At 41.4% G+C, this 26553-nt stretch overlaps 1 protein-coding gene and 1 long non-coding RNA gene across 2 annotated transcripts in view; both read right to left on the bottom strand.

The window, feature by feature from the left end:
* Positions 1 to 26553, bottom strand: part of LOC135205077 (uncharacterized) — a 52901-nt gene that overhangs the window by 14917 nt on the left and 11431 nt on the right. The window lies entirely within an intron of this gene.
* LOC135205075 (formin-2-like) lies at positions 3143 to 26553 on the bottom strand. Its single transcript, XM_064235362.1, has 2 exons — positions 24198 to 26553; positions 3143 to 5098 (listed from the first exon to the last, which is right to left on the bottom strand). Exon 1 carries the CDS (start codon positions 26172 to 26174, stop codon positions 24213 to 24215), a length of 1962 nt encoding a protein of 653 aa, XP_064091432.1. The 5' UTR covers positions 26175 to 26553; the 3' UTR covers positions 3143 to 5098; positions 24198 to 24212.

Genomic DNA, 26553 nt, shown 5'->3' with positions numbered 1-26553 from the left:
GATCCCTGCAACAGGCATAGCCTAACAAGATCTGGAAACAATATGCAAGGGTGACAAAGCATCATATACCTAGTCATGCCCTGAACATCTACTGTAAGCTGATCATGCTTCCTAAAAGTGAAAAACAGTTATCCTTTTATGTACCTCAAACGCTCGTTACAATCAAAACACCAAGGTCCCTTACCAAAAGTCAGGAAGGGAAAGGTAGTTCCAAGCTCCTCAATGACATTCATATAGAAAGTGTTCAACACCAGCAGATATTTCTTAACTAGTACTGCTGCTGAAAAGTGAACTCCTCTAATAGTCGAGGAAATGGTAATACACCCACATACCTGGCACCTGTTGCTAGTTGACTAACTTTTAATTAAGCTTTAACAACCAAAAAAGTTTTCACCACATATAAATTCATTTAAAATATGAACATTTGTATCTATGTATGAACAAATAATTGATCTCCTTTTTTATGGGGTGTGGAATACATAATCTTGGAGGTGAAATAATGGATTATTATGTTCAATAACCCTGGATATAACTGAGGAAGACAAGAAGCTGTATACCAGTTCATTTTTACTTCCTTCTGGCTATCAGACCACCTCATTTATCAGGATTAAGCAATGGTCAAGGCCTGTGTGGCATTAACATTCTTGAAAACGTTTGTGATTAATAAGTGTTCTTGGCAAAGTCCAAGTGAGGAGAGCACTCTAAAAATGTATTGTCACTAAAGTGCTTAAGGAGACCACCAAGTTACATTTCTTAGACTATCATAAGGTCTGACAGAAGTGAGATCTAAAAACTGGAACAAGGTTAGTGTGGGATTTAAGCAGCTGGGTGTGAAGTGGCCAGATGGAACATGAAAAGTAAATGGCAAAAAGCCCCAATGCCATTCAAGGCTTCCATTTACATGAAACATTTAGGTGACCTAAGCAACTGAATCCTACTAAGCAAAATGCAGTTTTTCTTAAACTTCTTATAGTGTCTGTACACTGCATTTCCATTATAACTTAAGTATGGCCCACATTTTTGACAAGATATTTAAGCTACTTATAGACCTAAATATAACAATACAGTACCACATTTGCTATACTGCCAGTCATTACGTCAATACATTGGGTGACCAATGACGTCTCAATTTGTGATGATACGGAATATCGGTTCTGGTCAGTGCTAGGATCATCAAGAGACCATAGGAACTTGACAGTAGGTCAATGGGTTACAATGAGGTCCTTAGAATAGGTGGAAAATTGTTGGAATTGGGAGAATTCCAGAGCCTACCCATGAAGAAAACAAAACGGAACCTTGCATCAAACCATAGTGGTCTGATGCAAGGGGTACTGGGAAAGAATGAGGCCTGAAGGCCACCTTAGTGGACGAGAGTGAGCGCGAGAGGCCACAGAATCACGCGGAATAAAAATTTGGTCAGAAGGAACAAGGAAATGTTAAACGTTGGACAGTTAGGCCTAAATGGGAAGCGGCCAAAATTTAAAAGGCAGAGAGCACAGCAGCTAGAGGTGTTCGAGCGGCCGCTAGGAAGGACCTTCAGTGATGTGGGTTAATGAGCGCAAATACGGACTCCGCTAGCAGCTCGAACTGGCTGGGGAATGCAGCTTACATAACCTCGCTCGCAAAGGCACCTCCGCAACAGCTGAATTTTAATCAAGACCCCGGGGTTGCCGTACTGAATCTCAATTGACCGCTGAGCTAACAGAAACTAACCTCGTGGGTATCTTATGAATGTATACCCGATGAGCGTTCAAGGCATCGCCTGAAAAAATACCCTGTATTTATAAGCATTCCATACCGATATTCAGATGAACAACATGTGACCAAGAATGACTGAACATTCCTGAATGCATAATTAAAACTCAAAAGTTTAGGAGGAGTGAGAATGAATGAAGGTGAAAGAGAAAATGGAGAATGAAAGGTCTGAATAATGAATCTGAATCAGAAAGGTGCCAACAAATGAATGCAAATGAAAGAGGTTTAAATTGAATAACAATGAACGCAAATACATACATGACATTTTATCAAAATTTTGGAATAAATACTTTCCTAGTGCATTCCAATTCAAGTGGAAATCGAACTCAGGTCTTCTATTCCTGAGGTATTTAAAAACGCGTCTAAGGTACCTGCTTAGCCTAACATGGCCTGCCTAACCTACCTATAGAACCCTATCAAAGAGATACCACAGTTCATAATAAAGCTAAAAAACTCAATACTATGACATCTATCTAATTAATAATTACATTTTAAATAGTTATTAACATAATTTACAGTCAATGGCTGCCTGGCTTACCGTTTTTATTTCCGATTAAAAATAAACAGACACGCCCACCTTCTATTGTTTACAAACACATTGACGTAAGTCACGTGACATCTGTCAAAACTTTGTGATCCTTGGTTCATCTGTCAAGTTTTACATTACGATTTTAAGTGTTATTTTACATATAAAATAATTTTTGGTTTGTTAACATCGTAAATTTTTTAATTTTCTATATCAAGGCACTAAAAATTACAAATAAGGTGACACCTCAAACTAATGATGTTTAAGGCATCGGTATTTTTCTTCGAGTTGCATTCGAACTATGCTTGAATATTTTTTTTAAAGTTCAGGAACTATGAATTTAATTTTATAATAGCTTTATAACGTTACTATAGATTAGATAGTAAAAATAATTCATAAAATCAATATTTTTTCATGTTTTTTACCATATGTAAAATAATAATTTTTACTAAAGTAATTATAAATGTTTACAAGTTTGAAATCCTGGCAACAAGTACATCTATTTTCGTCTGCATTTCAGTAATAATAATAATAATAATAATAATAATAATAATAATAAGGATATAGAAAAAACATTATCTACATTTCCACACTTTATTCCCTAATTAGTACAGAAGTCTATACACAAAAGATTCAATAAACACTTATATACTTGGCCAAGATACTTTATAATAAAAGGATTTCCGTTAGTAATATATTGAAATAAAAAATACAAAAAAAAAAAAAAAATAATAATATATACATTGAGCTTCCAAGGGAAAATTCGAGGGAATGAAGGGTTGCCAGATGTATGTTGAATAAAAAAACAACTACTACACGGCGTTACCAGACGTAATATGTTTGTGTGTATATATATATATATATATATATATATATATATATATATATATATATATATATATATATATATATATATATATATATCAGGCGTCTTTATTATATTTTTTGAGCAAGATAATCCGTTAATCAAAATGCGCCTGACAATATTCAAACCAAAAAAAACAAATGCTGAACAAATATATATATTTTAAAGCTTGTTCTAAGTCTGTTTAATAGAATAGTCACTTAAAAATATACAAAGATCTCTATTGCAAGTTAAAAATAAGAATATGTGAAAAATCGAAAAATGTAAACTTGGTCTTTAGGCCTAAGTAAGACCACGTCTACATTCTGTGGCTCACGGAAGATCAGAGGAGACATGAGTCTAGAGTCTATATATATATATTCAAGTATTTATTTCATTTCCACTTCAATTTCTAAAACAAATTGAAGGTGCAAATTACTGCTAAATCATACAAGACACTTCAAGATAGAGTAAAGTCAGACTTCTAAGTTGAAAATATCATGATAACTCAATTGGATTAGGCGTATACGCTCCAAGTTAGTCCACTAGTCTATATATACCCTCATTGGCCTAATATCATTAACATACGATATAAAGAGAGAGAAAAAAATAACATTTTAAACATATTATTATATATACAGCGCAATTACAACATCGACATACGTGCGAGCCATTTTTAAATTACAAAATAATCGAGCCTATCGGATCTCCTGCGTCATATAAGCGCCATATTGTCAAGTTCAAAAGATGAAGGTTTGGAACACGCAGACCAAACCAGCCATATTTTCCTCTCTGGAATTTACGAAACATGAGATGCTGACATTTTCATTTGTAATTTTAATATATTTATAATATATTTGTTACTTTTATACCCATTTTGATTAAAACTGAGAGAGAAATAGCGTCATATGCACATTCTCTCTCGCGCAACTCACTAAACTTCGATCCAAAACCGAATTTGTTTTGGTTCACTGAAGACTCGTACTAGTAGTACTATATCTTTTTTTTAATATCAAAATATAAAATTCGGTTTTATACGAGGCAGGAGAACAGGTTGTTAAATTAAATGGCACGGAAACTACCATAACTAAATAACTAGACTTTTATTATAATAATAGTTCGTGTGAATCAAGAGATGAGAACCGGTTATCGAGTAATGAAATCTTCCCATAAATTAGACCCATGACGAATTAATTTGATTGAATCAATATCCACTTTTCTTAAACATCCTGAAATTAAAGCTAATTTGTTTGATGTGTCATTATGATGAATAAAAGACGTTTGATCATTCTACATAGGTCTAGGCGCCGCCGTGACGAACACGAGACATATGTTCCGATGATACCATAGCCGGTATCGGGGAATTTTCTATAAAGAATAACTACTCTTGGAATTCATCTTTGTGACTGGGACAAAGTTGAACCTATAATAGCTATTCTACAAAGTTCTTTTCGTTAGAATTATTGTTAGTTTCGTTTGAAACTCCATAAGTTTCGTTAGTGAGGTGTTATAAGGTCTAGCCAATATGAATGTTAACGTTGCTTATTATATGCACCAAGTAGCCATATTTTTCTCCAATAAGGCGCGAAAAAATAGTAATCTATGCTTTATATGTGATAATACATCACGGGAAATATGTATTTTTGCACCAAAATTAAACAAATGACGATTATTTTACCTAAAAAAAATGGTACTAGCAACTTTCAAAGTGTAACTCGGCTACTCTGATATAACTCCAGTTATAAGTCTTTCCATTTATTTATTCTCTTTTATAACCGATTCTCAATCTTTTGACACACTTCATATTCACACAGACAGACTGCAGTTAGCAATCTCGTTTCGCTTAAAAAATGATACGTTATATAAAATAAAAATCATTTCATGGTTTTGAGTAGGTCTACTTATAATAGACCGTTGATTGTCATAGTAGTAAAGTGGTTCACTCTAATGTCGGCTCCTCCACACATTATATTCTGAAAAGAAGAATAAAACTATTAGTTTTAAATCAAACAAGATATTTCGTTTTATGTAATGCTTCAAATTAATAAATCTAATACAAATAAATTGATATACACCAACAAACATTACATTTACATAACGTACGAAACACAAACACCTTTCTTATAGGCTTAGGATACGTAATATAACACTTGCTAGGAAAACCGTTACGTAATATTCAAGAACAGCGAATAGAGGTTTTCGTTGTATAACAAAAAATGACGTTGCAATGAACATTAAGCTAGGTCTATTATACTGAAAAGGGTTTTTTTTTTTCAATCAACAAGCGTTATAGGCCTAATGTACAGGTTTTCACATTGAACAACCGGATAGGCCTATTACAGGCATAGATATAACAAACTGAACGTGGAAGACTAGGTTATATAACGAAATTACATTGGAACAAGCAATATTAAGTTGTTTTTTTTAGTAGGCCTATGTCATAGTCATATACTGCGTCAAATTGAATAAATGTAAATACTACAGTTAGCCTTCAGTGCCCAATGCCCCAAGACTTTCAGAAAAAGGCCTGGCGCGTTTTGTGGGCATGTGGCTCGTGTGAAGAAAGTAGTTAACCTTGGGCACTGTTAAAACTCTGTACGGGATTTTACCCACACCCCCTCATACCCCAATACCCCCCTCCTACGAGCCCCCTCCCACCCCAAATACCCCGCCACCTATATACCTCTGCTACGATTGTTTTCTGCGTGTTTTCCCCCTCTCTGTTACTGTAAAATGAGAGAGAGAGAGAGAGAGAGAGAGAGAGAGAGAGAGAGAGAGAGAGAGAGAGAGAGAGAGAGAGAGGAGCATCAATACCTTGAGTCACATCTGTTTCTCCTGTATAGATATGTGAAAATATAGTTAATTGTGAGAGAGAGAGAGAGAGAGAGAGAGAGAGAGAGAGAGAGAGAGAGAGAGAGAGAGAGAGAGAGCATCAATGTCGTAAAGCCATAACTGTTTTTGCTAGATATTAACTGTAAAGTTATGTCGAATTTTCGCGCAGATAAAGTGCCGTTATTACAATTATCATACAATTACAGTTAAATCTCTATTTCTCGCTCAAAATTTAACCCAATTTATAAACGTCGTCAAGGTTAAATTCAATTTAAATCTATATTTACTAACATTATCATAATCCCACGAAAGCCCTTTTGTCCTTATCTGGAGACATATTTTCCTGGTACTTAGTATACCTGGTTTCCTTGGTGGTGACATTTACTACACTAGATGTAGTTTTGGACGCTTTTTATTCACTTGTTTTAGCAACAAAAAAATGTCCACGTTGCTTTGGGCATCATAGTACTATGCAACTGCTTTGTGTTTCATAGTACTATTATATTACTAAATATATTACGTTTTGAACCATTGTCTTTATTTCAGGGATGTAGTACGTCGATTGTTGCTTTGGTTTTCGATAATACTGAAACACCAATGAATATAAACTATAAATAAAAATAGCAAAAAGATGTAAAAGCGTTACAGGGAACCACACGATGATTCTCCTAAACTGTTACTTGTTGACGACAAAATCTGAACCCAAAAAAATTGCGCTGTTGCACCTCCAATGGCGTATATTTTAAGTTACACAAGCTCGCCCACGAACGAATGGTAGTTTTCCCACCCATATTGGGCGCAAAGTAATTGCAGTAACTTGAGAGGAAAAGGAAAAAAGAAAAGTATGCAGTGTCTCACACACAACTGAGAATCTCACGGCCATCAACTCCATAACAGGAGCCACCAGATATGTTGCCGCTCATTATCATTCTCTGGCTGCCAGAAAAAAAAAAAAAAAAAGATGCAAAGCAATCTAGATTAATGCATTGCTTTGCAAAGCACGTTCTTTGCAGGATTTGCGACACGCGTTATCGCAAAAGAAAGGGAGTGGGGGGGTGGTGATGGAGCCACCTATCATAAGATTGGCCGGTAAAGAATGACGTAGGAAAACTAGCTTAGACCTATACCGCCACCAGGAAGCTACTACGAGCCATTGTTTGCAGTCACTTTTTTTTTTTATTGTTTGCAAACGATGGCTTGAATGGCGTCTTTGTTAGCTTCAAGGTGTGCGAGTTCAGCTAACAAATGGTCTTAGTTACTACTACAATCCATTATGGTTAATATACGAGGAGAAATTTCTATTAATAAGAATGAAAAAAAGGAGACATGCGTCTAACATCAAAAGAAAGTCCTCGAGGGGAATTCGGCCGAGCCCTCCTCTTTCGTGTACTTAGAGAGAGAGAGAGAGAGAGAGAGAGAGAGAGAGAGAGAGAGAGAGAGAGGGAGTACTTGATTACACCTGGGAAAAATCAAACATGAAAAAAAAATGTGCAAACACGGTAAGTGAAAGTACCACTTGGTGAAATAGTAAACCATCTTAGTTTACGTCTAGGGTCAACTTCTCTTTCAAAGTGACCCGAGGTCAGTTATCCAATATTACAGTTAGTCAAGTCTAAATAGGTATGAAAGTTCCCCCTCGCCCGGGGAATCGAACCCAGGGTTATCTAAAACACCATTCACGTAGACGCAGCGCGACTAAAACCTCTCTCTCTCTCTCTCTCTCTCAGAGGAATTCCTTATTCTTTGTATCTTAACACACACACACACACACACACACACGCATGAATCTCTCTCTCTCTCTCTCTCTCTCTCTCTCTCTCTCTCTCTCTCTCTCTCTCTCAGTTGTAAAGAGGATTGGATATGGTCAAGATCATCTGGGAGTTGAATTGAGAGAGAGAGAGAGAGAGAGAGAGAGAGAGAGAGAGAGAGAGAGAGAGAGAGAGAGAGAGAGAGAGAATGTGGTTCAAGTGGAATCACTTGTATTTGGGTCTAAGCCAGCCCTCAGGTATGCAGAGAGAGAGAGAGAGAGAGAGAGAGAGAGAGAGAGAGAGAGAGAGACTGAGCAGCAGCAGCAGCAGACATTACCGTTATGATTCTTGGGAGTTATCTCTCTCTCCTACCTGCATCCATGACTTGTGCGCGCTTACTCCTTATAGACGGAAGTAGCTTTGGAGCAAGCGCTCTGAGAGAGAGAGAGAGAGAGAGAGAGAGAGAGAGAGAGAGAGGAGAGAGAGAGTACGTGCGTGTGCGTATAGCTATGATGTTCTTGCGTATATCTTGATTTTGATTTGACCTGTAGTCCCTTACATAGGCCTACAATAAGATACACCACAACCGTCTATTGATGATGCATCCTCTCTCTCTCTCTCTCTCTCTCTCTCTCTCTCTCTCTCTCTCTCTCTCGTCCCCTTATGCCGACCTTTGATGTGAATGTCATCAATGGCTAACTGTTTTTCGGTCGCTAGATCAGGTGTTGCGCTAAGAGTGCCACCTGGTGGTGGTTGCGGAGATCTTGGAGGAGGAGGAGGAGGAGGAGGTGGTGGAGAACTACCACCAGGTCCTCCCTCATACCAGGTACCTACCCCCTCCCCCCTATCTCTCTCTCTCTCTCTCTCTCTCTACCCGAAGAACTCCAAGAGCCACCCTTTCTCGCCCGCGCCTCCACCTTACGAAGAATATACACTCTCTCTCTCTCTCTCTCTCTCTCTCTCTCTCTCTCTCTCTCTCTCTCTCTCTCTCCTTCAGGCAGGCCCTCCCTTAACCCTTCCCGAGTTTCCTCCAAGACTTCCCCTCCCCACCCCGGCTCCCTATCCCTTCCCCATCCACACACACACAAACACACACACACACAAGAAGAAGAAGAAACGGCAGTCAACAATGTTATGGTGTGTTGCGGGAACCGCCCGATGTCTTGGGCCATGCTGCCTATATTATAACTTCTTGAAAGCTCTGTCAGAGAGAGAGAGAGAGAGAGAGAGAGAGAGAGAGAGAGAGAGAGAGAGAGAGAGAGAGAGAGAGGAGGGGGGTGTTTCTGAAATTTAAATGTCCTAAAATGCTATGGATAATGTCTTACAATGGCGTTGAAATCACCTGATAGGCGTCTCCAGACCATTGCTAACCAGGCTAAGAGAGAGAGAGAGAGAGAGAGAGAGAGAGAGAGAGAGAGAGAGAGAGGTAAGGGGGAAAGGGGGGAGTGTTTCTTTCATTTAAATATTAGGCCTAAAATACTACGGAATCTTATCATACGTATGGTTTTAAACCCAGAGGATTCGTCTGTCTAAATTCCCTTTTAGAATGAGGTATATCTGGGACAATGGGCCCCCCTTTCGAGGGAACCATTCGCCACACATGCCCCGTGGTATTCCATGATACCTACTATACCCATCCAAACACTGGCCAGACTCGCCAACTGTCACATTTGCTGGCCTGGCAGACCTGAGTTAAAATGGCATTCAATTCTTATATTATGGATAATGTCTTACGATGGCGTTGAAATCACCTGATAGGCGTATGGAGTCCATTGCTAACCGGGCTAGGAGAGAGAGAGATGAGAAGACGAGACAGGAGAAGAGAGGAGAGGAGAGAGAGTCATGTTACAAAAATTCGAGAGAGAGAGAGAGAGAGAGAGAGAGAGAGAGAGAGAGAGAGACTCACTCATCACCATCACGTGATTTTTTTTTTGTCCCAACTCCAAAGGTCAAACAGCTCCTTTTCAGGAATGTGTGACCCAACAACTGGGGAGACGATGGTATATCCTGCATCGTAAGGAACAACAACAACACTTAACAAATAAACAACAACACGAAAAACAACCACAATAATAAGAAAGCAACAGATTTAATTGTGCTCGTCCCTAAATCTCACGGCTTTGGTGAAAAAACAATAGTCGAACTTGTAATATTTCTTAGTAAAAAATAAAATGACTGAAATTTATTTACATTTGAATAAATGAATGGTTACACACAAACAAGAGCTGCAGCAACAACCAACAAACAAACAAACAACAACAAAAGCACAAAATAACGGATTAAGACAACAGTCATGCCTAAACCTCACGTCTTTGGCAGAAATCGTCATCATAGATATCTCGTGCAAGATGCATTGCCTGTCGACGTCTGCAAGCGTCCGCCATGTTGGAGAATGAATACTCCAAACTGCTGTAGCTCGTCGTTTACCACACGGGAAGACGCAAAAACATCCAGAATATTGGAAAATGAAGAGACACCTTTGAAGGGAAATTGAATGACAATAAAAAAAAATAAAAAAAATAAAAAAAAAAGTCGTATGCCCACTCACGCGGAATTCTGGGTCAAGGTTGCATCCTGCAATGCACTTTGCAGCGATGACCCAGAAAGTCTGGTTAATGTGACCTTGGAGAGCCGAATTTTAAAAAAAGGGGTGGGGGGTGGGGCCCATGGTCTTACCACAAAGGAGGATTCGGGCCTTGTTTGAAATTCGGGTAAATGGAAACAAGATTATAAACGTAGGCCTAATTCGTTAACTATCCTGGTTCGCAGGAGATGGAATCGATAGGCCTATGTCACCAGAGCTACATTCTATTCTCCCAGAGAGAGAGAGAGAGAGAGAGAGAGAGAGAGAGAGAGAGAGAGAGAGAGAGAGAGAGAAAGGTAAAAAGGGCGTGTCAGGCTCATAGCTAAGGTCACCCCCAATCAGTAGCACACAATCTTCTTATGCAATGCCATTTTCTCTCTCTCTCTCTCTCTCTCTCTCTCTCTCTCTCTCAGAGCAATCGTCCACAGGCCGATTTCCCAAGTGCTGAGGCCTATTGCAAAATATTGCCAAAAAAAAAAAAAAAACCACACACATACCAAACGTGTTTTTATTTAAGCAACCACCAGTTTTACTACTTAATCTTTATGCTGCAAAAAAAACCATGTTTGTATATTTTGTTAGTTTGTATATTTGTGTTCCAATAGTCGCTGGAATTTAATTCATCAATTTTTGAAGCGTGTATATTACAGACGACAGATGTACTCATAGGATAAGAGCAGTTGTATATCAGGCCATGACAGCTGATAGCACGAAACGCAATGATGGGTCACAACGAGGCCTCAACCTCGAGAAGTCAGCCATAACGGAAAACTTCACAAAGGTCACCAGTGTTTTATGGTCTTGTGACGTCACGGCGTAATGTCACGTGGGTTGCGACAGGTATGATACGGGGAGAGAGAGAGAGAGAGAGAGAGAGAGAGAGAGAGAGAGAGAGAGAGAGAGATTTCCATAGTAAGTGAATCCTTTACATGGATTAATTTGACGGGAAAATAGGAATCTCTCTCTCTCTCCCTAGGCATGCATTATACATAAGAGAGAGAGAGAGAGAGAGAGAAGGTACAGGGGAGATGAGACGAGAGAGAGAGAGAGAGAGAGAGAGAGAGAGAGAGAGAGATTGTTTCCTACTAAGTGAGGGCTTAAACAACAGATCAATTTGAGGAAAAAAATGAGATTCTCTCTCTCTCTCTCTCTCTCTCTCCAGGCAAGAATTACACATAGCAGCGATTTGAAACAGCGTTACGTTGCAGAAAGCAGGCAAAAGATGACGTAACGTGCAAAGGTCACAGGAGAGAGAGAGAGAGAGAGAGAGAGAGAGAGAGAGAGAGAGAGAGAGAGAGATATTGCGTCGTAAGAATTCGACATCCTTGTGGACACAAAACCTGATTTTCGATTAAACAAAGTTAAGACGATTTTGAGAGAGAGAGAGAGAGAGAGAGAGAGAGAGAGAGAGAGAGAGAGAGAGAGAGAGAGAATAATATCCCACTTGGTAACCGTCCAAGTTGTATCCTTTATTCCCCGCGTCAAAAAGCAAAACAAACAAATATAATGGGTCTGGTTATTTTCCGGATGGGTTAACACAGTAATTCTACGTTTTTTGAGCAAATAAATACTATAAGTACCATTTATACAGGTAAACCTGCACGTGCGCTGTATAGCTACACGGGTGAGAGAGAGAGAGAGAGAGAGAGAGAGAGAGAGAGAGAGAACGGTACTTTTCATGCAAATCATTTCAACCATTTCCTTTGACATCCAACCGAATCTGACTTTTATTCCGGGGTGACATAAGGTCCTCTTTCACGTTCAAAATATCCTGACAGAGCAGACCACAGATATATCAAGGCAGAATAACTCAAAGAGAAATTGTGTTACTTTTGGCAAATTTGGCCCATTTTTCGTATTTTGGCGACAAAAAAATGATTCTCTTTTGTTTCTACTTGCATAAAGTCGCATTAATGAAGGCTTATTATCTATATTTCTGCGTTAAAATACGAAAACGATAGATGAATTTGTCCCAAATCGGACTGAAGATGACACCAGGTATCTGAAAGGTATACATCTAGCGTCACGAAAACCTGGCAAAAACGATCGTCTCTTGGCCCTTATAAGCTTATGGGTGGGTTGGCCCTGGGGTCAGGTGTCTCTCTCTGGGTCGGGGGCGTGGCTCTTGGCACTTCTTGGCATACCCTGCCATAAACATTCCCCCCAGGGCGTGGGAAAGTCAGAAGTGTGTTGGCGTGCCAATCACGCCTTTAGCATAATTGTGACCCATTATCACTCGTAAGGCCACTTGTATATGGACGCTAAGGTTTGTTGCAACTACATTTGACTGAATACCAGGTATATAAATCATTACTGAAATCAGAATACTTGACTTTACACGGAGCGTGTCCCTTGTCAATCATCCCTGAGAGAGAGAGAGAGAGAGAGAGAGAGAGAGAGAGAGAGAGAGAGAGAGAGAGAGAGAGAGAGAAATGCCTTTCACAAGGACAGTAAGAACAGAAGAGAATTTCTTCTGCAACAAGAACCCATGGGAACAAAATTAGCCTTCTTCAGCAGCTGTGTCACGACAGGATTTCCCCTCCAGAAGGTCAAAGAAGGTCGTTCTGTGTCATGTTTTTTCGAAAGACTTTCCAAAAAGAAATTTTTTGCCAGTAAAGGACATTAGCCAAAAAAGAAATTTTGTTTTGATTTTATATCATTTTCGCGGCAGGAAAAATTATTCATAAGTTTTTTAAGAATTTTGTTTTGATTTTTATATCATTTTCTCGGCAAATATTCAATGTAAGTCAGAGATCAATTTGTGTAAAAAAAAAAATTGGGTTCAATTTTTGGACGAACCCGAATTCAATTTGGACTCCTGGGTCCTGTTTATAGTAACCTGATTGGTAATTAACTGTTGAGGGCCACAGGTTTCGATAGAGAGAGAGAGAGAATTTTATGACATGAGTGATAAGTACTACTTCATGAGGTTGCCATATTATTGCAAAAAAACAATTCTCCTGCCTTTATTTTCTCTCTCTCCTCTCTCTCTCTCTCTCTCTCTCCTCTCTCTCTCTCTCTCTCTCCTACATGCCTGCAAGCACGCAAACACAAACATATCCTTTTCCACATAGTTTAAAAAAAAATTGTACCTCGGTCATTTCCCAAAATAGACCCGGGCCATATTTGACTCCTTAACCAGCCACACCTTTCCTTCCATGCTTTCTCTCTCTCTCTCTCTCTCTCTCTCTCTCTCTCTCTCTCTCAGCCAGGTTGGAAAAATGCTTTAGATACCTATCTGGTGATTTCAACACCATCGTAAATAGTTATCATTAAATAAGAATAATTTACTACAATAGGCCACTGGTCACCCCCCTGTTGGTGAATTTGACAGTTGCTGAGGCTGGTCAGTGCTTGAATGGGTAACCATATCTGAGAATGTTTTCCCAACAGAGACCAAAGACTCACACTGGATCAATCATGCAGAGGGAATCTGCCGTCCCAGATACAGGGAGACGTGAACCATAGCAATGGCTGACCGCAAAATAATAATAATAAGAACAGGCTTTAATGGACCGGTGCGATCGATCGGCAGTGGGTCACAACGAGAACTGACAGCTTCGTAATCAATGGGAATCATCATCAGTCAAAAGTATCTTTCTCACGTTAGTGATTTATGGATCTCTGTTTCGACACGTTCGGGTGTAAGATTCATTCAGGTGGTGGTTCGTCAATCAATAGTGTTATGCAACTTTGGATGTGTAAATCTCTCTCTCTCTCTCTCTCTCTCTCCTCTCTCTCTCTCTCTCTCTCTCTCTCTCTCCAAACTGTACCTCCAAAAACAGATGATTAATACCCAGGTACATAACTGTTTCATTATAAATAATATCCCTTTGTGCAAACGGCCCACATTCCCTGGGTACGTCATCTTCTGGGGCTAACCTGGAAACTGAGGCCTGACCCTTAATTTTTACGACCCCTGGGGACCACATATCCTTCCCTTTTACCCTTAGGGTAACCATCTGCCTTCTCTGGGCAAGGGGTCCTAAATTGGTGGTCCATGTTGAGTTTTTAAGGTTTCCACAGGACGCTCGCTGTATCTAAAAAGGATGGTTCCCAATTTTGTGTTTTAAATTAGGCTGGGGGAGCCTGATTTGCAAGGAGGTGAAAACCTCTGATTTGGGGTGATTCAACCTCCTATTTCAACCTCCCCTGGGGTTCTAACCCCCCTTTTCTAACCCCTGGGGGTCCTGCACAATATTCTTCAGTCCTAGGATAACTCTAAAATGCAAACACAAGAGTCGATATACACAGCGAGGGTGAGCAAACCTGTGTCAATAGACCCATTTCAACAACCCCAACCCCCATTTCCTCCACCCCTGTGGGACCTAATTCCCCCTCCATCCCTCACCTCCTAGAGTTCCCCTGAGGTCTAACCTAGTGGCCTCAATTCCCTAAAACTTCGGAGGAAACCACAGCAATTGCCTATGTGGTCTCTCTCTCTCTCTCTCTCTCTCACGGTAACAATAGAGCAGCAACCCGTCTTGGTGACTTCCTTAGACTCACGTTTCGATATTTTCACTGCACGGACTCCGGTGACCTGCATTTTTATTATTCTCGCTCGTATTTTTATTCATTTTTTTTTTCTCACAGTTACGTCGTGTCAAAATGAGATTGCGTCACAAATCCTGCTCGAAATTGCGTTACTCGATCGTTGCAGCGTCACAAAAAATGACGTTGCTTTAGGACTGAAGGTTCGTGGTAGGCCTATATTGTCTCGACAGGGTCGTTTTAGGCCTATACCGCTTTTAAAATGCGTTTGTTTTGCGGATCTACATCGTCTTAACGTAAAATAATCTTCTAGTTACATCTACAACCAAACAGAATTTTCATTACATCGTCCAGAACCAGTAACACAGCTTCAAAGCTTAAGACTATGCGTCTACATCGTCTCACATTAGACTAATGTTATTAGTTTCTCCGAGTTACTCTTTCAACTCCCTTCAAAAAGAATAGAAACGATTACACGTCGTCTCTCACGCCATTGCGTCATTCCCAAGTCGTGATCGGACGCGTCATCGGTGTAATTCCTCGCCTGTCATTAATACGCTCCGCCAAAAAATGAAAAAAAATGAATATAACGTGACTCAGCATCTACGTGAAAACGTGAAGAAGAAGAAGAAGCAGTGGTGCACTCAAATGTAAACAATGGTGTCTCCTCACGTCTTTCACTCAATCCTGAATTTTCTGCTGCTGATACAAGGCCTGGAATGTGTTACAGTCTGATTCAGGAGCCCCAGACCGTGCTGGCATAAGGCCTGCAACATCAACTACAAATATAACAACAATTTCAGGCTGTCTATATGTAGTAAATGTTGTAGAAATCTTGTGAAAAGCTCGTGGAACCTATATTGTACAGCGTATGGAGCTTTCAGAGCTCGACAAAGCCTGTTTAGCGATGGAAACTGATCCAGGATACAGGGACTGTGAAAACTCTCTGGAAATCAAACTATTTAACAGGCTACAGATACGGGACTGTAAAAACCCTTGAGAAACCTCAGCAATGAGACAGACTACAGATACAGGGACTGTAAAACCCTTTTTAGAAACAATGCTAGGAAATAGACTATAGATACAGGGACTGTATAAACTCTTTAGAAATCAAACAGCCAGACTACATATACAGCAACTGTAAAAACCTTTTAGAAACAAAGCTGTGAAACAGACTACAGATACAGGAACCGTAAAAACTCTTGAGAAACTAAGTTAAACATTGTGAAATAGGCTATACTGATCACAGACATCTCAAAACCCTTTGTAACCCACACATCTGCATTACACAGAATACAGAGCCTGTAACAGAGAGAAAACTTGTAGGCAAACAATGAAACCAATTCGAATACAGAAGTTTTACAAAGCTTGGAAATATCTTTTGGAACCAGTGGCACCTAGATTGTAAGGAATAAATTAGTTTCAAAAGTTTCTATGACAGAAGGAAATGGTTATGTCCACTTCTTTCAGTTAGTGCTGAGTTAATATTCCGTTTCCATACGTCATGCATTGGTGTAACTAAGTCAGTCGACTGCCTTCAAGCTACAAGTAAGAGCCAAGTCTAAAGATTCTATTCCAGTGTGACCCAGGCTGGTTCTAGACATATAAACTGAAAACCAACGATTCTGTCCAGGACATACAAACAAATAAGAGTAGATAGAAACGACTAGAGATAAACAGCAACTAAAAAAAACTAAATTGGAGGAAATTGACCACCAATAACAATCTGCGAGAACCAGCAACCTCAATTAGCCAGCTGGAGTTAGGTACGTCCCAAGGTAATAGCCAAATGCGACCTGCCAATCTTTTCCAGCTAAAGGCAAAGAAATGTGTCTGAGGACCATTAACTTGGTGTCCTGTCGCAATTACGTATTCGCCGGAACTCCTCTGTCCACAGTACGCATGCGTCATTGAAATTCCTCGCGTGCTCGAAGAGACTGGATTAACCTAGCACTAACGTCGCCATCTTTAAATAAGTTTGATTCGAGTTTCTGACTGAAGGAACCGATTCTATACAGATTGGGACTATTTTCTGCACAGTTTATACCTTCGTGAACGCGCCCAATCGTAAACCAAAGACCTATAGGAGAGAGAGAGAGAGAGAGAGAGAGAGAGAGAGAGAGAGAGAGAGAGAGAGAGAGAGAGAGCACGAATGGGTAGGGGATATAAAAATAGGCCTAACCACGAGGGAAGTGACGGACCTATCCTTTGAGAAAATTCGGTTTACAGGGTGCTAAAGTTGGGTCTGTGTCAGAGAGAGAGAGAGAGAGAGAGAGAGTTATTCAACCAAGGTTTCCTACTGGTTAACTAAAATAATAATAATAATAATAATAATAATAATAATAATAATAATAATAATAATAATAATAATAATGGTTATCCCACAGGCCTTTGTTTTTAAAAGACAGCTTCCAAAGATTACCTGGAAATACCGGCGGATATTCTGGAAGCCACTGGACCACAGCATAGGCCTATTTGTTGGTAACCAAGAATTTCATGCCTCTACAATCCCTCTCCCCACTTTACTCTGGAGGCCGCTGGAACGGAGATTAGGACCGCCTGGAAAAGCCTTTGAAAGCATTGTCTCACCAGAATTCCAATCGAGAAGTTTTTCCTCATGGAATTTGGCCAGTAATTTCTATCCAGAAGTCGCTGGAACAGAGGATGGGAATTCCAGGACATTTTCATAGCAATCAGTCTCTCCCATTCCATTCCAGGGACTTTTCTTTCGTGGAATTTGGAATACCTTTCCTTCCAGAATTGCTGGAACAGATATTGGCTTTCATAATACGCTTCAGAAACATTCTCTCTCCCATTCCATTCCAAGGGCATCTCTTTCATGGAATTTTGGAAATAGTTTCCTTCCAGAAGTTGCTGGAACGGAGGACACGACAATCTAGAAAGGCTTGGAGAGCATTCTCTTTCTCCAATTTTGATTTGAAAGCTCCTTCTCTTTCAGAAGTGGCTGGAAAAGAGGACGGGGGCTTCCAGGAAATGCCTCTGGAAGCATTCTCAATCCGATGTCACTCCAGGGACCTTTCTTTCATAGAATTTGGAAAGCCAGCTCCCTTGAAGAAGTTTGTGCAACGGAAGAGAGGACTCACTGGAAAGTCCTCTGGAAGACGCAGACTGGAATGCCATTTGACCATCCTAATAAACACTCCCTTGAAGGCCTGGAAGGAACCTGGAAGTCACCGGATAAGTTGCTACATGTCTCCCTCAATTCCAGAGGGTCAGGTCCATTTCCCTAAGCGCATTTCGTCGTAAAGGAGGCCTTCCTTCCATGGCCTGGAAACTGGAAGTCACTGGACCACCCACCCTTCGAAGCGGGTGCCAGTCACAGGAACACTCCTGCGATTGTACGTAACCGTAACAAGTCGTTAACGTAAAAAGGTCAGTTACGCCTGACGTAACATTATTTTTACGACCCGAAGGCTCCAATCAATGTTTCCAGTCCAGGAGTGGCGTGTTCTCCATTTGTAAATAGTGGATTTATTCATGGAAAAGGGCAGAGTATAATAATAATAATAATAATAATAATAATAATAATAATAATAATAATAATAATAATAATAATAATAATAATAATAATAATAATAATAATAATAATAATAATCTTTATTCGTATCAGCGATGTAAAAAGTCATCTCATTAATATTATTATTATTACCCATTCCAGGCTGCTGTTATCAATTTTCTGTTCTGTCCCGCTGGCTAACATCATTCACAATGAGAGAGAGAGAGAGAGAGAGAGAGAGAGAGAGAGAGAGAGAGAGAGAGAGAGAGAGAGACTTGAGGACAAAATCTGCAGTGTCATTTGCTACAGACGATGACACGCAGGAAACAAGGTCATATTAATCAGCAAAAAGTGCAAGGTGGAACCTGGAATAAGTGCCAAGTGCACCTCGAATATGCGCTAGATGCAGCTTGGAAATAGTGCTAGGTGCAATCTTGAAGAAGTGCTAGATGTAACGTGAAAAAAGTGCTAAGTGCAGCTTGGAAATAGTGCTAGGTGCAATCTTGAAGAAGTGCTAGATGTAACGTGAAAAAAGTGCTAAGTGCAAATCGATAAAAAGTGCTAGGTGCAGCCTGGAAAAAGTGCTAGGTGCAACCTGGAAAAAGCGCTAGGTGCAGCCTGGAAAAAGCGCTAGGTGCAGCCTGGAAAAAGTGCTAGGTGCAACCTGGAAAAAGCGCTAGGTGCAGCCTGGAAAAAGCGCTAGGTGCAGCCTGGAAAAAAGGCTAGGATGTGCACAAACTGCGAAAACGTGCTAAGTTGCAGCTGGAAAAAGGCTAGGTGCAAGCATGGAAAGTGCTAGGTGCAACCTGGAAAAAGTCCCAGGTGCAACGTGCAAAAAAGAGCTAGGTACAACCCTTGTCTCTCTGCAAGCCATAACCAAGTCGAAAGTTGCAGCAATACGTACCTGTGTACCCCACCAGGTACCAACAGGTGTAAATTAATGACAGGTACACCCGAGACAGAGTAAACAAACGTCCCAAGTGACCCAAACAAAGCAGGAACACCAGAGTGAAAAGGGGACGCATATTTCGCAGGAAATCCCTGAAGAAATTGGTATGTGTCTACGTTTAAGGACACTTATCAGAAGCTAAGGGCCTTGTGGGCTATACCCAAAGGGCGTGGCTGCTCTTGCCAAAATACCCATAGATATATGAAGACACTAAGTACCTTGAAAAGGTAGCAACGGGCATTCAAAGACATTTCAGGGTGTGTGGTGTTGCCATAGTCTCAGTCTTACCCTGTGCAACAGAAGTGACATAAGATATTTCTTTAAAAATGAAGCTAATAAATTCTTTTGCGAAAAGGGATCTACCTTCAAGTAATGGTTTGAATGTCAGTGTATTGTTATTATTATTGTTCAAAATAGGCCTATGTAGTTAAAATTAAATTTACTTCTCTTACAATTTTATCCCAATCATCACGTTTTACTGCTCTATATAAGATTTTTAAAAACTATAATCATAAAAATCTTTTCTCCAAAAAGTGCATACTAGCTATGGAAAATAGGCCTACGTATTTTCAACTTCAATAAATTATCATTATTCAATATTACTCCACAGAATAAAAAGCCCATAGGCCTATGTATACCTAAAATGACCGAAATACCCTCTTTCCATTAACTTTCAATGATAAAGGATTGAAAAAACCTATATCAGATCGACTAAAGACATGACAGAGAAAAAAAATAACGTTAAATTCAAGCCTAATTCAGCCATTGAAAAAGGCCGACTTCTAACTGAGTCTGGGGGGAGTGAGAATGTGTGAGTAGGTGAGTGAGTGAGTCTACAGACAGGCCATTCACTCACTGCAGGGAGAAACTGAATGAATTCTGGCGTGACCTACATAGGACTAGCCAATCTTTGCGGCTGAGGGAGCCTAAGACGAGATTCTTAGCCCAAACAAAACTATCTAGTTTGTGTGTATATTCACTAATGACAATTATTATTACTGGGAATTTTTAGCAGTAACAGCAGTGGGCTATTAGTCTGTAAGAATACAGACTACAGAGGCGTCTGGATGTCTGTATGTTTATGTGTGTGCGTGTGTATGTGTGGTGTCTGACAAGAACCGTCGGAAGTTGTACTATACAAATCTGGAGCAACCGCTGACCTGGTAAGGAAGTCTGTCTGTCTGCCGATAGCTATATAGACAGCCAGGCAGGCAGACAAATATACTTATATAGATAAATAGATAGATAGATTAATAGATTAACAGATAGTTAGAGACAAATAGATAGGTTATCTGCTAGCATTCTCTGTCTCGCTGTCTTTAAAATCAGACAATTTCAAGAGATTAGACACAGGTCTAATTTCCTGTGAGTTTTCACAAAAGCGGGCTCGATTAACATTGATAAAGGGTGACAAAGTACGGTATTTCAACTGATATAGTTTACGCGTCACAGTTTGAAGACAAAATAAGACAAAATTCAAGAATTCTGACGAAGAAAATAGAAAAAGTTTAGACAACAAAACATACAAACGTTTGATAGATATACACGACCCAACACCACATAAACTGACAAAGTTTAAGCAACACTGACAAAGGCTGACAAACGTAGCATGGCATAGATTACAATCTTCTAATGCACACTGTCAGCGATGGCGATCTGGATCACTGTTATCTGATACAGGGCCTTAAAAAAAACAACTTTGGAAACCATAATGTCAATATTTCCACGCTCTCATAAACGTGTTAGTTAATAAGCTTTCTATTTGCTTGCTTTTAAGACTCTCTCTCTCTCTCTCTCTCTCTCTCTCTCTCTCTCTCTCTCTCTCTCAATCGATGAAGAACCGCTATGCAGCCCAACGGAAGGAAATGAAACGAAACTTTACCACTGACCCACAAATGGCTTCTTTTTTTTATTTTTATCTTTTTCTTCATAACGGTTTAGTGAAAGTTCCCGTCCACAACAAGAAGAAGAAGAAGAAGAAGAAGAAGAAGGAATAACTCAGAGAATAGATCAATTAATCCATAAACAATCGCATGACATACCTTGGCCACTTCAGGCTCTCAAAGTAGGCTGCAATTTTAGTCCCTCCGTTTGTTAAAATTACGCATCCAATTACAGGTGGATTTAGACGAAAATTTGGCCAAAATTGTTCCACCTTATTAGCAATAAGTGGTCGAATTTTGGGAGAGATGTGAATGCAACTCGTGGAGAAACAGGACTTTCATTTGAACAGGCAGCGTTCCTGAGCCTTGTCGGCGATTTGCTATCTTAGCAACCTTTCCGATTTAAGATATAAAATAATCTTTCTTACGTCAAAAAGAACGAATCATATTTTTCTAGAGAGAGAGAGAGAGAGAGAGAGAGAGAGAGAGAGAGAGAGAGAGAGAGAGAGAGAGAGAAATTCCAAACACTGGAAGCGTATATGGTATGGAAAATGAATCAAACAGACTGACCCTTATGTGTGAGACGCCTTCAAATCTAATTCAGATCTGTTTTTGAACCACATTTCCAATATGGACAACCCTGTATATATATATATATATATATATATATATATATATATATATATATATATATTATATATATATATATATATAGTATAAGCCAGGTACTATGTCGTACCTCTAAGTAAATGGGGATACAATCCACAATGAAGTAAACTCCTTCTGTAATTTAAAATATATATTTCTTGTACAGGATTAAAGCTTTCGACCACAGTTGATGGTCGAAAGCTTTAATCCTGTACAAGAAATATATATATTTTAAACTACAGAAGGAGTTTACTTCATTGTAGATTTTATCCCCATATATATATATATATATATATATATATATATATACGTGTGTGTGTGTGTGTACGTACACACGTAAACCGACTGGAATGGAATGTAAGAATTCCTTTCTGCTACAGAGCTTCCAGAATTAAAAGAAAGAAAAAAAAAACACCTGTCTTGGTCACCTGCCTCATAAAAAATAACACACCACTTGTAGGTAACCGAGAATAAAACAGAGGTCTTCTGAAATACCAGAGAACATCTGTCACACATCTGTCGAGCGGATGTTAAGGACGCTTAAATTGACATTTGGAGAATTGGTTGAAAATTGGTTAAGAATTGGTTACGAATTGGTGAAAATTAGTTAAGATTTGGGATAATTGGCTAAAATTGGTTAAAGATTGGTAAAATAAAATTGGTTAATAGGTTAAAATTGGTTAAGAATTTGTAAAACTTTGTTAATTATTAGTTAAAATTGGCTAAAAGTGGCTAAGAATGGGTAACAATTGGTTAATTATTGGTTAAAATAGGCTAAGAATTGGTTAAACCTGGTTAGAATTCGGTTAATTTTGGTTTAAATTGTTTAGAATTCGGTTAATTTTTTGTTAAAATTGGTTAAGAACCAATTAAAAAGGGGTTAGAAACTGGTTAAGAATCGGTTAGAAATTGGTTAGGAACCAGTTAAAAACTGGTAAAAATATTGGGTAAAAATTCGTTTGGGAGTGTGTCCTTGGGGGCTCAAGGAGTGTATATATACCCACTCACCTGTATGGAACACCTCCTGCGTCCCCCCCTCCCAACCCCCACCAAAACCACATACCAGTAATCCCCAGGACCCGCTTATAAGGACAGGAGGTGAGTCCTGCATTGCCTAGAGGAACTTATAACAGATCTTCATAAGCACCTTGCTACCCCCCAAAAGAATCCTACTAAAAACGTCCAACTAAAGAATCCTACTACGATCCTAAGACCGCTACTCAGGACAGGTCCTGGAGTCCTAAGGCTTCTGCTTCCTTGTATTATTCCTATCAAAGTGAATTAGTGTTTTGAGACTTTTTACTATTATTGAGAGCATTTACAACAATGGCATTTGTGAGGATCTCTCTCTCTCTCTCCTGTGTAGACGAGTTTCGTCCAAACTTTAGTTCTTGACTCAAATGACATTATGTAAACAGAGAGAGAGAGAGAGAGAGAGAGAGAGAGAGAGAGAGATCAAGGAAGTAGTGTGCAATGCCACAGCAAAGTCGAGTTAGTTTTTGTAAGAACTATAATAGCTACATTGAACTGAGCGTCTTAGGGACGGTACATCACGTCCCTACGACCGGGAACATATGCCTCGATCCTCTCTTATATTACCCCCATTTTGGCCAGTTTTTTCGTTTTTTCCATACAGGAAGTTAATATAAGGGCCAGGAAAAACATAAGCAGAAAATGAATCCCAAAGTTTAGCACGAGGAACGATACCCTCGTTGTTTAACCAAATACTCCCATATAGGATTACGAGCCTCCAGAAATTAAATATGAGAAGTACCTCGTACGTTATTGCACGAACAACAAAACCAGCATAAAAACAACTTGATGAAAAACTGCAACGTCACTTCAGGTGAGTTTTCGATCAACTGTCAAACTCCACCGCCCTTCCACGTGGCGCTTGACAGCTGTTTTTGACAAGCGGTTCGAAGACATCTGTCAAACCAGTGGATGACAGTCGCTTGTATGTATGTATAAAATTACATAATTAGAAATTATCTTTAGAGAGAGAGAGAGAGAGAGAGAGAGAGAGAGAGATAATAAGGTGTTCTTCAAATGGATAATCGAAACGAATGACCAAAACAAGGAATTATCAGCACATTCATGACATACGTTTAACACCAATTAGGCCCTCTAGTCAGTATCTATTTATCTATATATCACCAATTACAACCCTTCCACTCCACTGATAAAAACTAATAACACATACAATTCTGGTAGCAAGATATTATTAATTCATTAAGACGTGTGACGTCACTGTTTACCTGACTCGCATAGATTAAGTACATTCTGTTATTGCTTTCTGGAAGAAATTGAAGAATGAAATACGTCTGGAAAAGAATATTAAATGTTGACAGATCAGGTGACCTTAATTTAAGACGACGATTACCTGAGATTACCACCTGGTGGAGTACCTCCTCACTCACCTGGAGTAGACTTCATTATCGGCGCGAAGCCCTGGACAGCCTGGAAGTGATGGTGCCGGAAGCCGAGAGCCGATCGGAGTGGGGCGGCCGATAAACGCCGGGCCGAGCCTCCACTCTCTCCAACTCGTCCCCACTCAAGTCCAGGTCAGCCACCATCTGCATGATCTCCCTGTCCTTTTTGCTCATGGAGTCCTCCCCGATACCCGCCAGGGAACCGTAGGACCTGGACCGGTGCTCCTCCCGGATGCTGTAGGAGAAGGCCCTCTCGTTCAGGTGACCCTTCCTGCCGTAGATGTCCTCGTCCAGTTCCTTCTTTCCAGAGGAGGAGCCCTTCTTCTTCTTCTTGTGCTTGGGTCTCCCCGTCGTGGCGTACTGTTGCATGAGGTATTGCTCGTGGGGGAAGTGGCCCGGTTGGTACGAGGCCGTTGGGCTCAGCGGGCGGGACGAGGGCATGTAAATGGGCTCCTCCAGCACCCGCGATGGTGGGCGGAGACCTGGCCCCGGGGCCATTGGACCATAGGGCCCTAATGGGGGCGCCATCATGGCGTGTGGAGGCAGCGGACCGGATGGACCCATCATCTGAAGAGGAGGAGGTGGGCCGTGAATGGGCATCATGTGCGGCGGGGGCATGGGGCCCATGGGCGGGACCATGGGCGGCGGAGGGGGTCCCATCGGTCCGTGGAATGCTGCAGGAGGACCCGGTGGTCCAGGATGATTGTGAGGACTTGGTGGCGGGCCCTGGATCATCATGAAGGGAGGGGGACCTCTCATGCCTTTCCCCTTCCTGTCGGACAAACTGCTGCTGCCTTGGATCATGCCCTTGGGGAACTTGCCTCCCTTGCCCTTGGGAGGGGACCCGTGCCCGTTCATGTGTCGAGGGAGGCTCCCGTTGGTGTAGCGCATCGCTCCGTTGGCGCCGTTGACGAGACTTCCAGGTCGAATGGGAACGCCTCCTCCACCGTTGGTGATCCTGCTCATTTCATCGTCGTCTCTGCGGTTCTTCCCCTTCAGGAGCTTCTTCCCCTTCTTCTCCTTCTCGGGTTCGGAGGGCGGCGGGGGAGGAGGAGGCGCCACGGAGGGCATAATCATCTGGCGGGGACGGGTGGGGCGCCTCGCCCCAGTCGTTCCGTAGAGAGAGGAGGTGGAACGCGCGGATCGGAGGGTGCCCGAGGAGTAATCCGAGTAGATGAGCTCCGTCTCCGATTTGGGAGGTCCTGCCCAGACCTTGTGGTTCTCGTCGCCGTTGTAGATGGAAATCTCGTCCCCAGGGGAGTCCTGGGAGGTCGGGGAGGCCGGCACCTCCTGCGTGGGCGACGACCCTATGGAGGCCGGGATGATCTCCGAAGCGGAGCTGCTGAAATCCTCGATCTCGATAACCCTCTCCTCCGTGGCACGCCCTCCGTACACAGAGCCGTACTGGCTGTTCGTGCCCCCGCTCTCCAGGGTGCGGGCGTACATGGAGTCGGCGTAGGCGTGGAAGCAGCACCTGACGAGGGCGTTGGCGGGCGTCTCCCTCTTGCAGATGAAGGCGTGGCACTCAAGGACTTTGATGCCCATCGTGCGTCGCATGATGCAGGCGAAGAGCGGCGGATGGTTGATGTTGGGGTTGCGGGCGAAGGGCGAGTCCAGGGGCAGGAACCGCGGGACGGTGGCCCCTTCGCCGCCGCCCCCGCCCCCGGACACCACCACGTACCTCACGGCGGCGCAGTAGTGGAGGGTCTCGATGGGGAAGAAGCGAGTCACTTTTTTCTGGTTCTCGTCGACGTTCTCCAGAAGCAGGCCGTTGGACCAGACGGAGAGCCACGAGTCGATGCCACGGGCGCTGACGGCTCCCTCGGCCGGGTAGAGTTCCCGCAGGGGTTCCTGGATGCCCTGCAGGCCGTCTTTGGTCACCTGGGGCACGGAGGAGCCCAGGTAGAGCACCCGACAGCGGCAAATGGGCGTTGGGTCAGCGCCCCCTCTGCGGGCCATCTTCATGGTGATTTCGACGTACTGGTAGAAACGTATCCAAACAACGAATATTATCACCGACTGATTTTTTCCCAGAAAAATGTAAAGATTCTCTGTTAAGTCGTGGCCAAAGAATATTTCAACCACCAACCACGAACGAAGCTTTCTGAGGCTTCAAAAGCCTCGATCACATATTGCACTGGCTTCGACTGCTCTTTTTCCAACCTCTGCCTGGGGTTTCTCGTGATAAAATCCGACGCATAGAAAAAAGAAGGTACGCGGAAAAAAAATAATGGAGACAGAGCGCTGGGACAGCGCCTCCTCCCGACGAGTACACTCAGAACACTGACTGTCTCTTCAGGTGAGGTGAGAGAAGGAACTTCTCTCAAAGAGATGGTTCAGATGG

The sequence above is a fragment of the Macrobrachium nipponense genome, chromosome 48 (assembly GCF_015104395.2).
Source record: "Macrobrachium nipponense isolate FS-2020 chromosome 48, ASM1510439v2, whole genome shotgun sequence".
NCBI lineage: Eukaryota > Metazoa > Arthropoda > Malacostraca > Decapoda > Palaemonidae > Macrobrachium > Macrobrachium nipponense.
Note: the sequence above shows the minus strand (reverse complement) of the source record. Positions and strands in the feature narration are given on the sequence as shown.

Bases quoted from the DNA above. Each gene is read 5' to 3' on its own strand.
- LOC135205075 (XM_064235362.1), bottom strand. From the start codon at position 26,174: ATGAAGATGGCCCGCAGAGGGGGCGCTGACCCAACGCCCATTTGCCGC.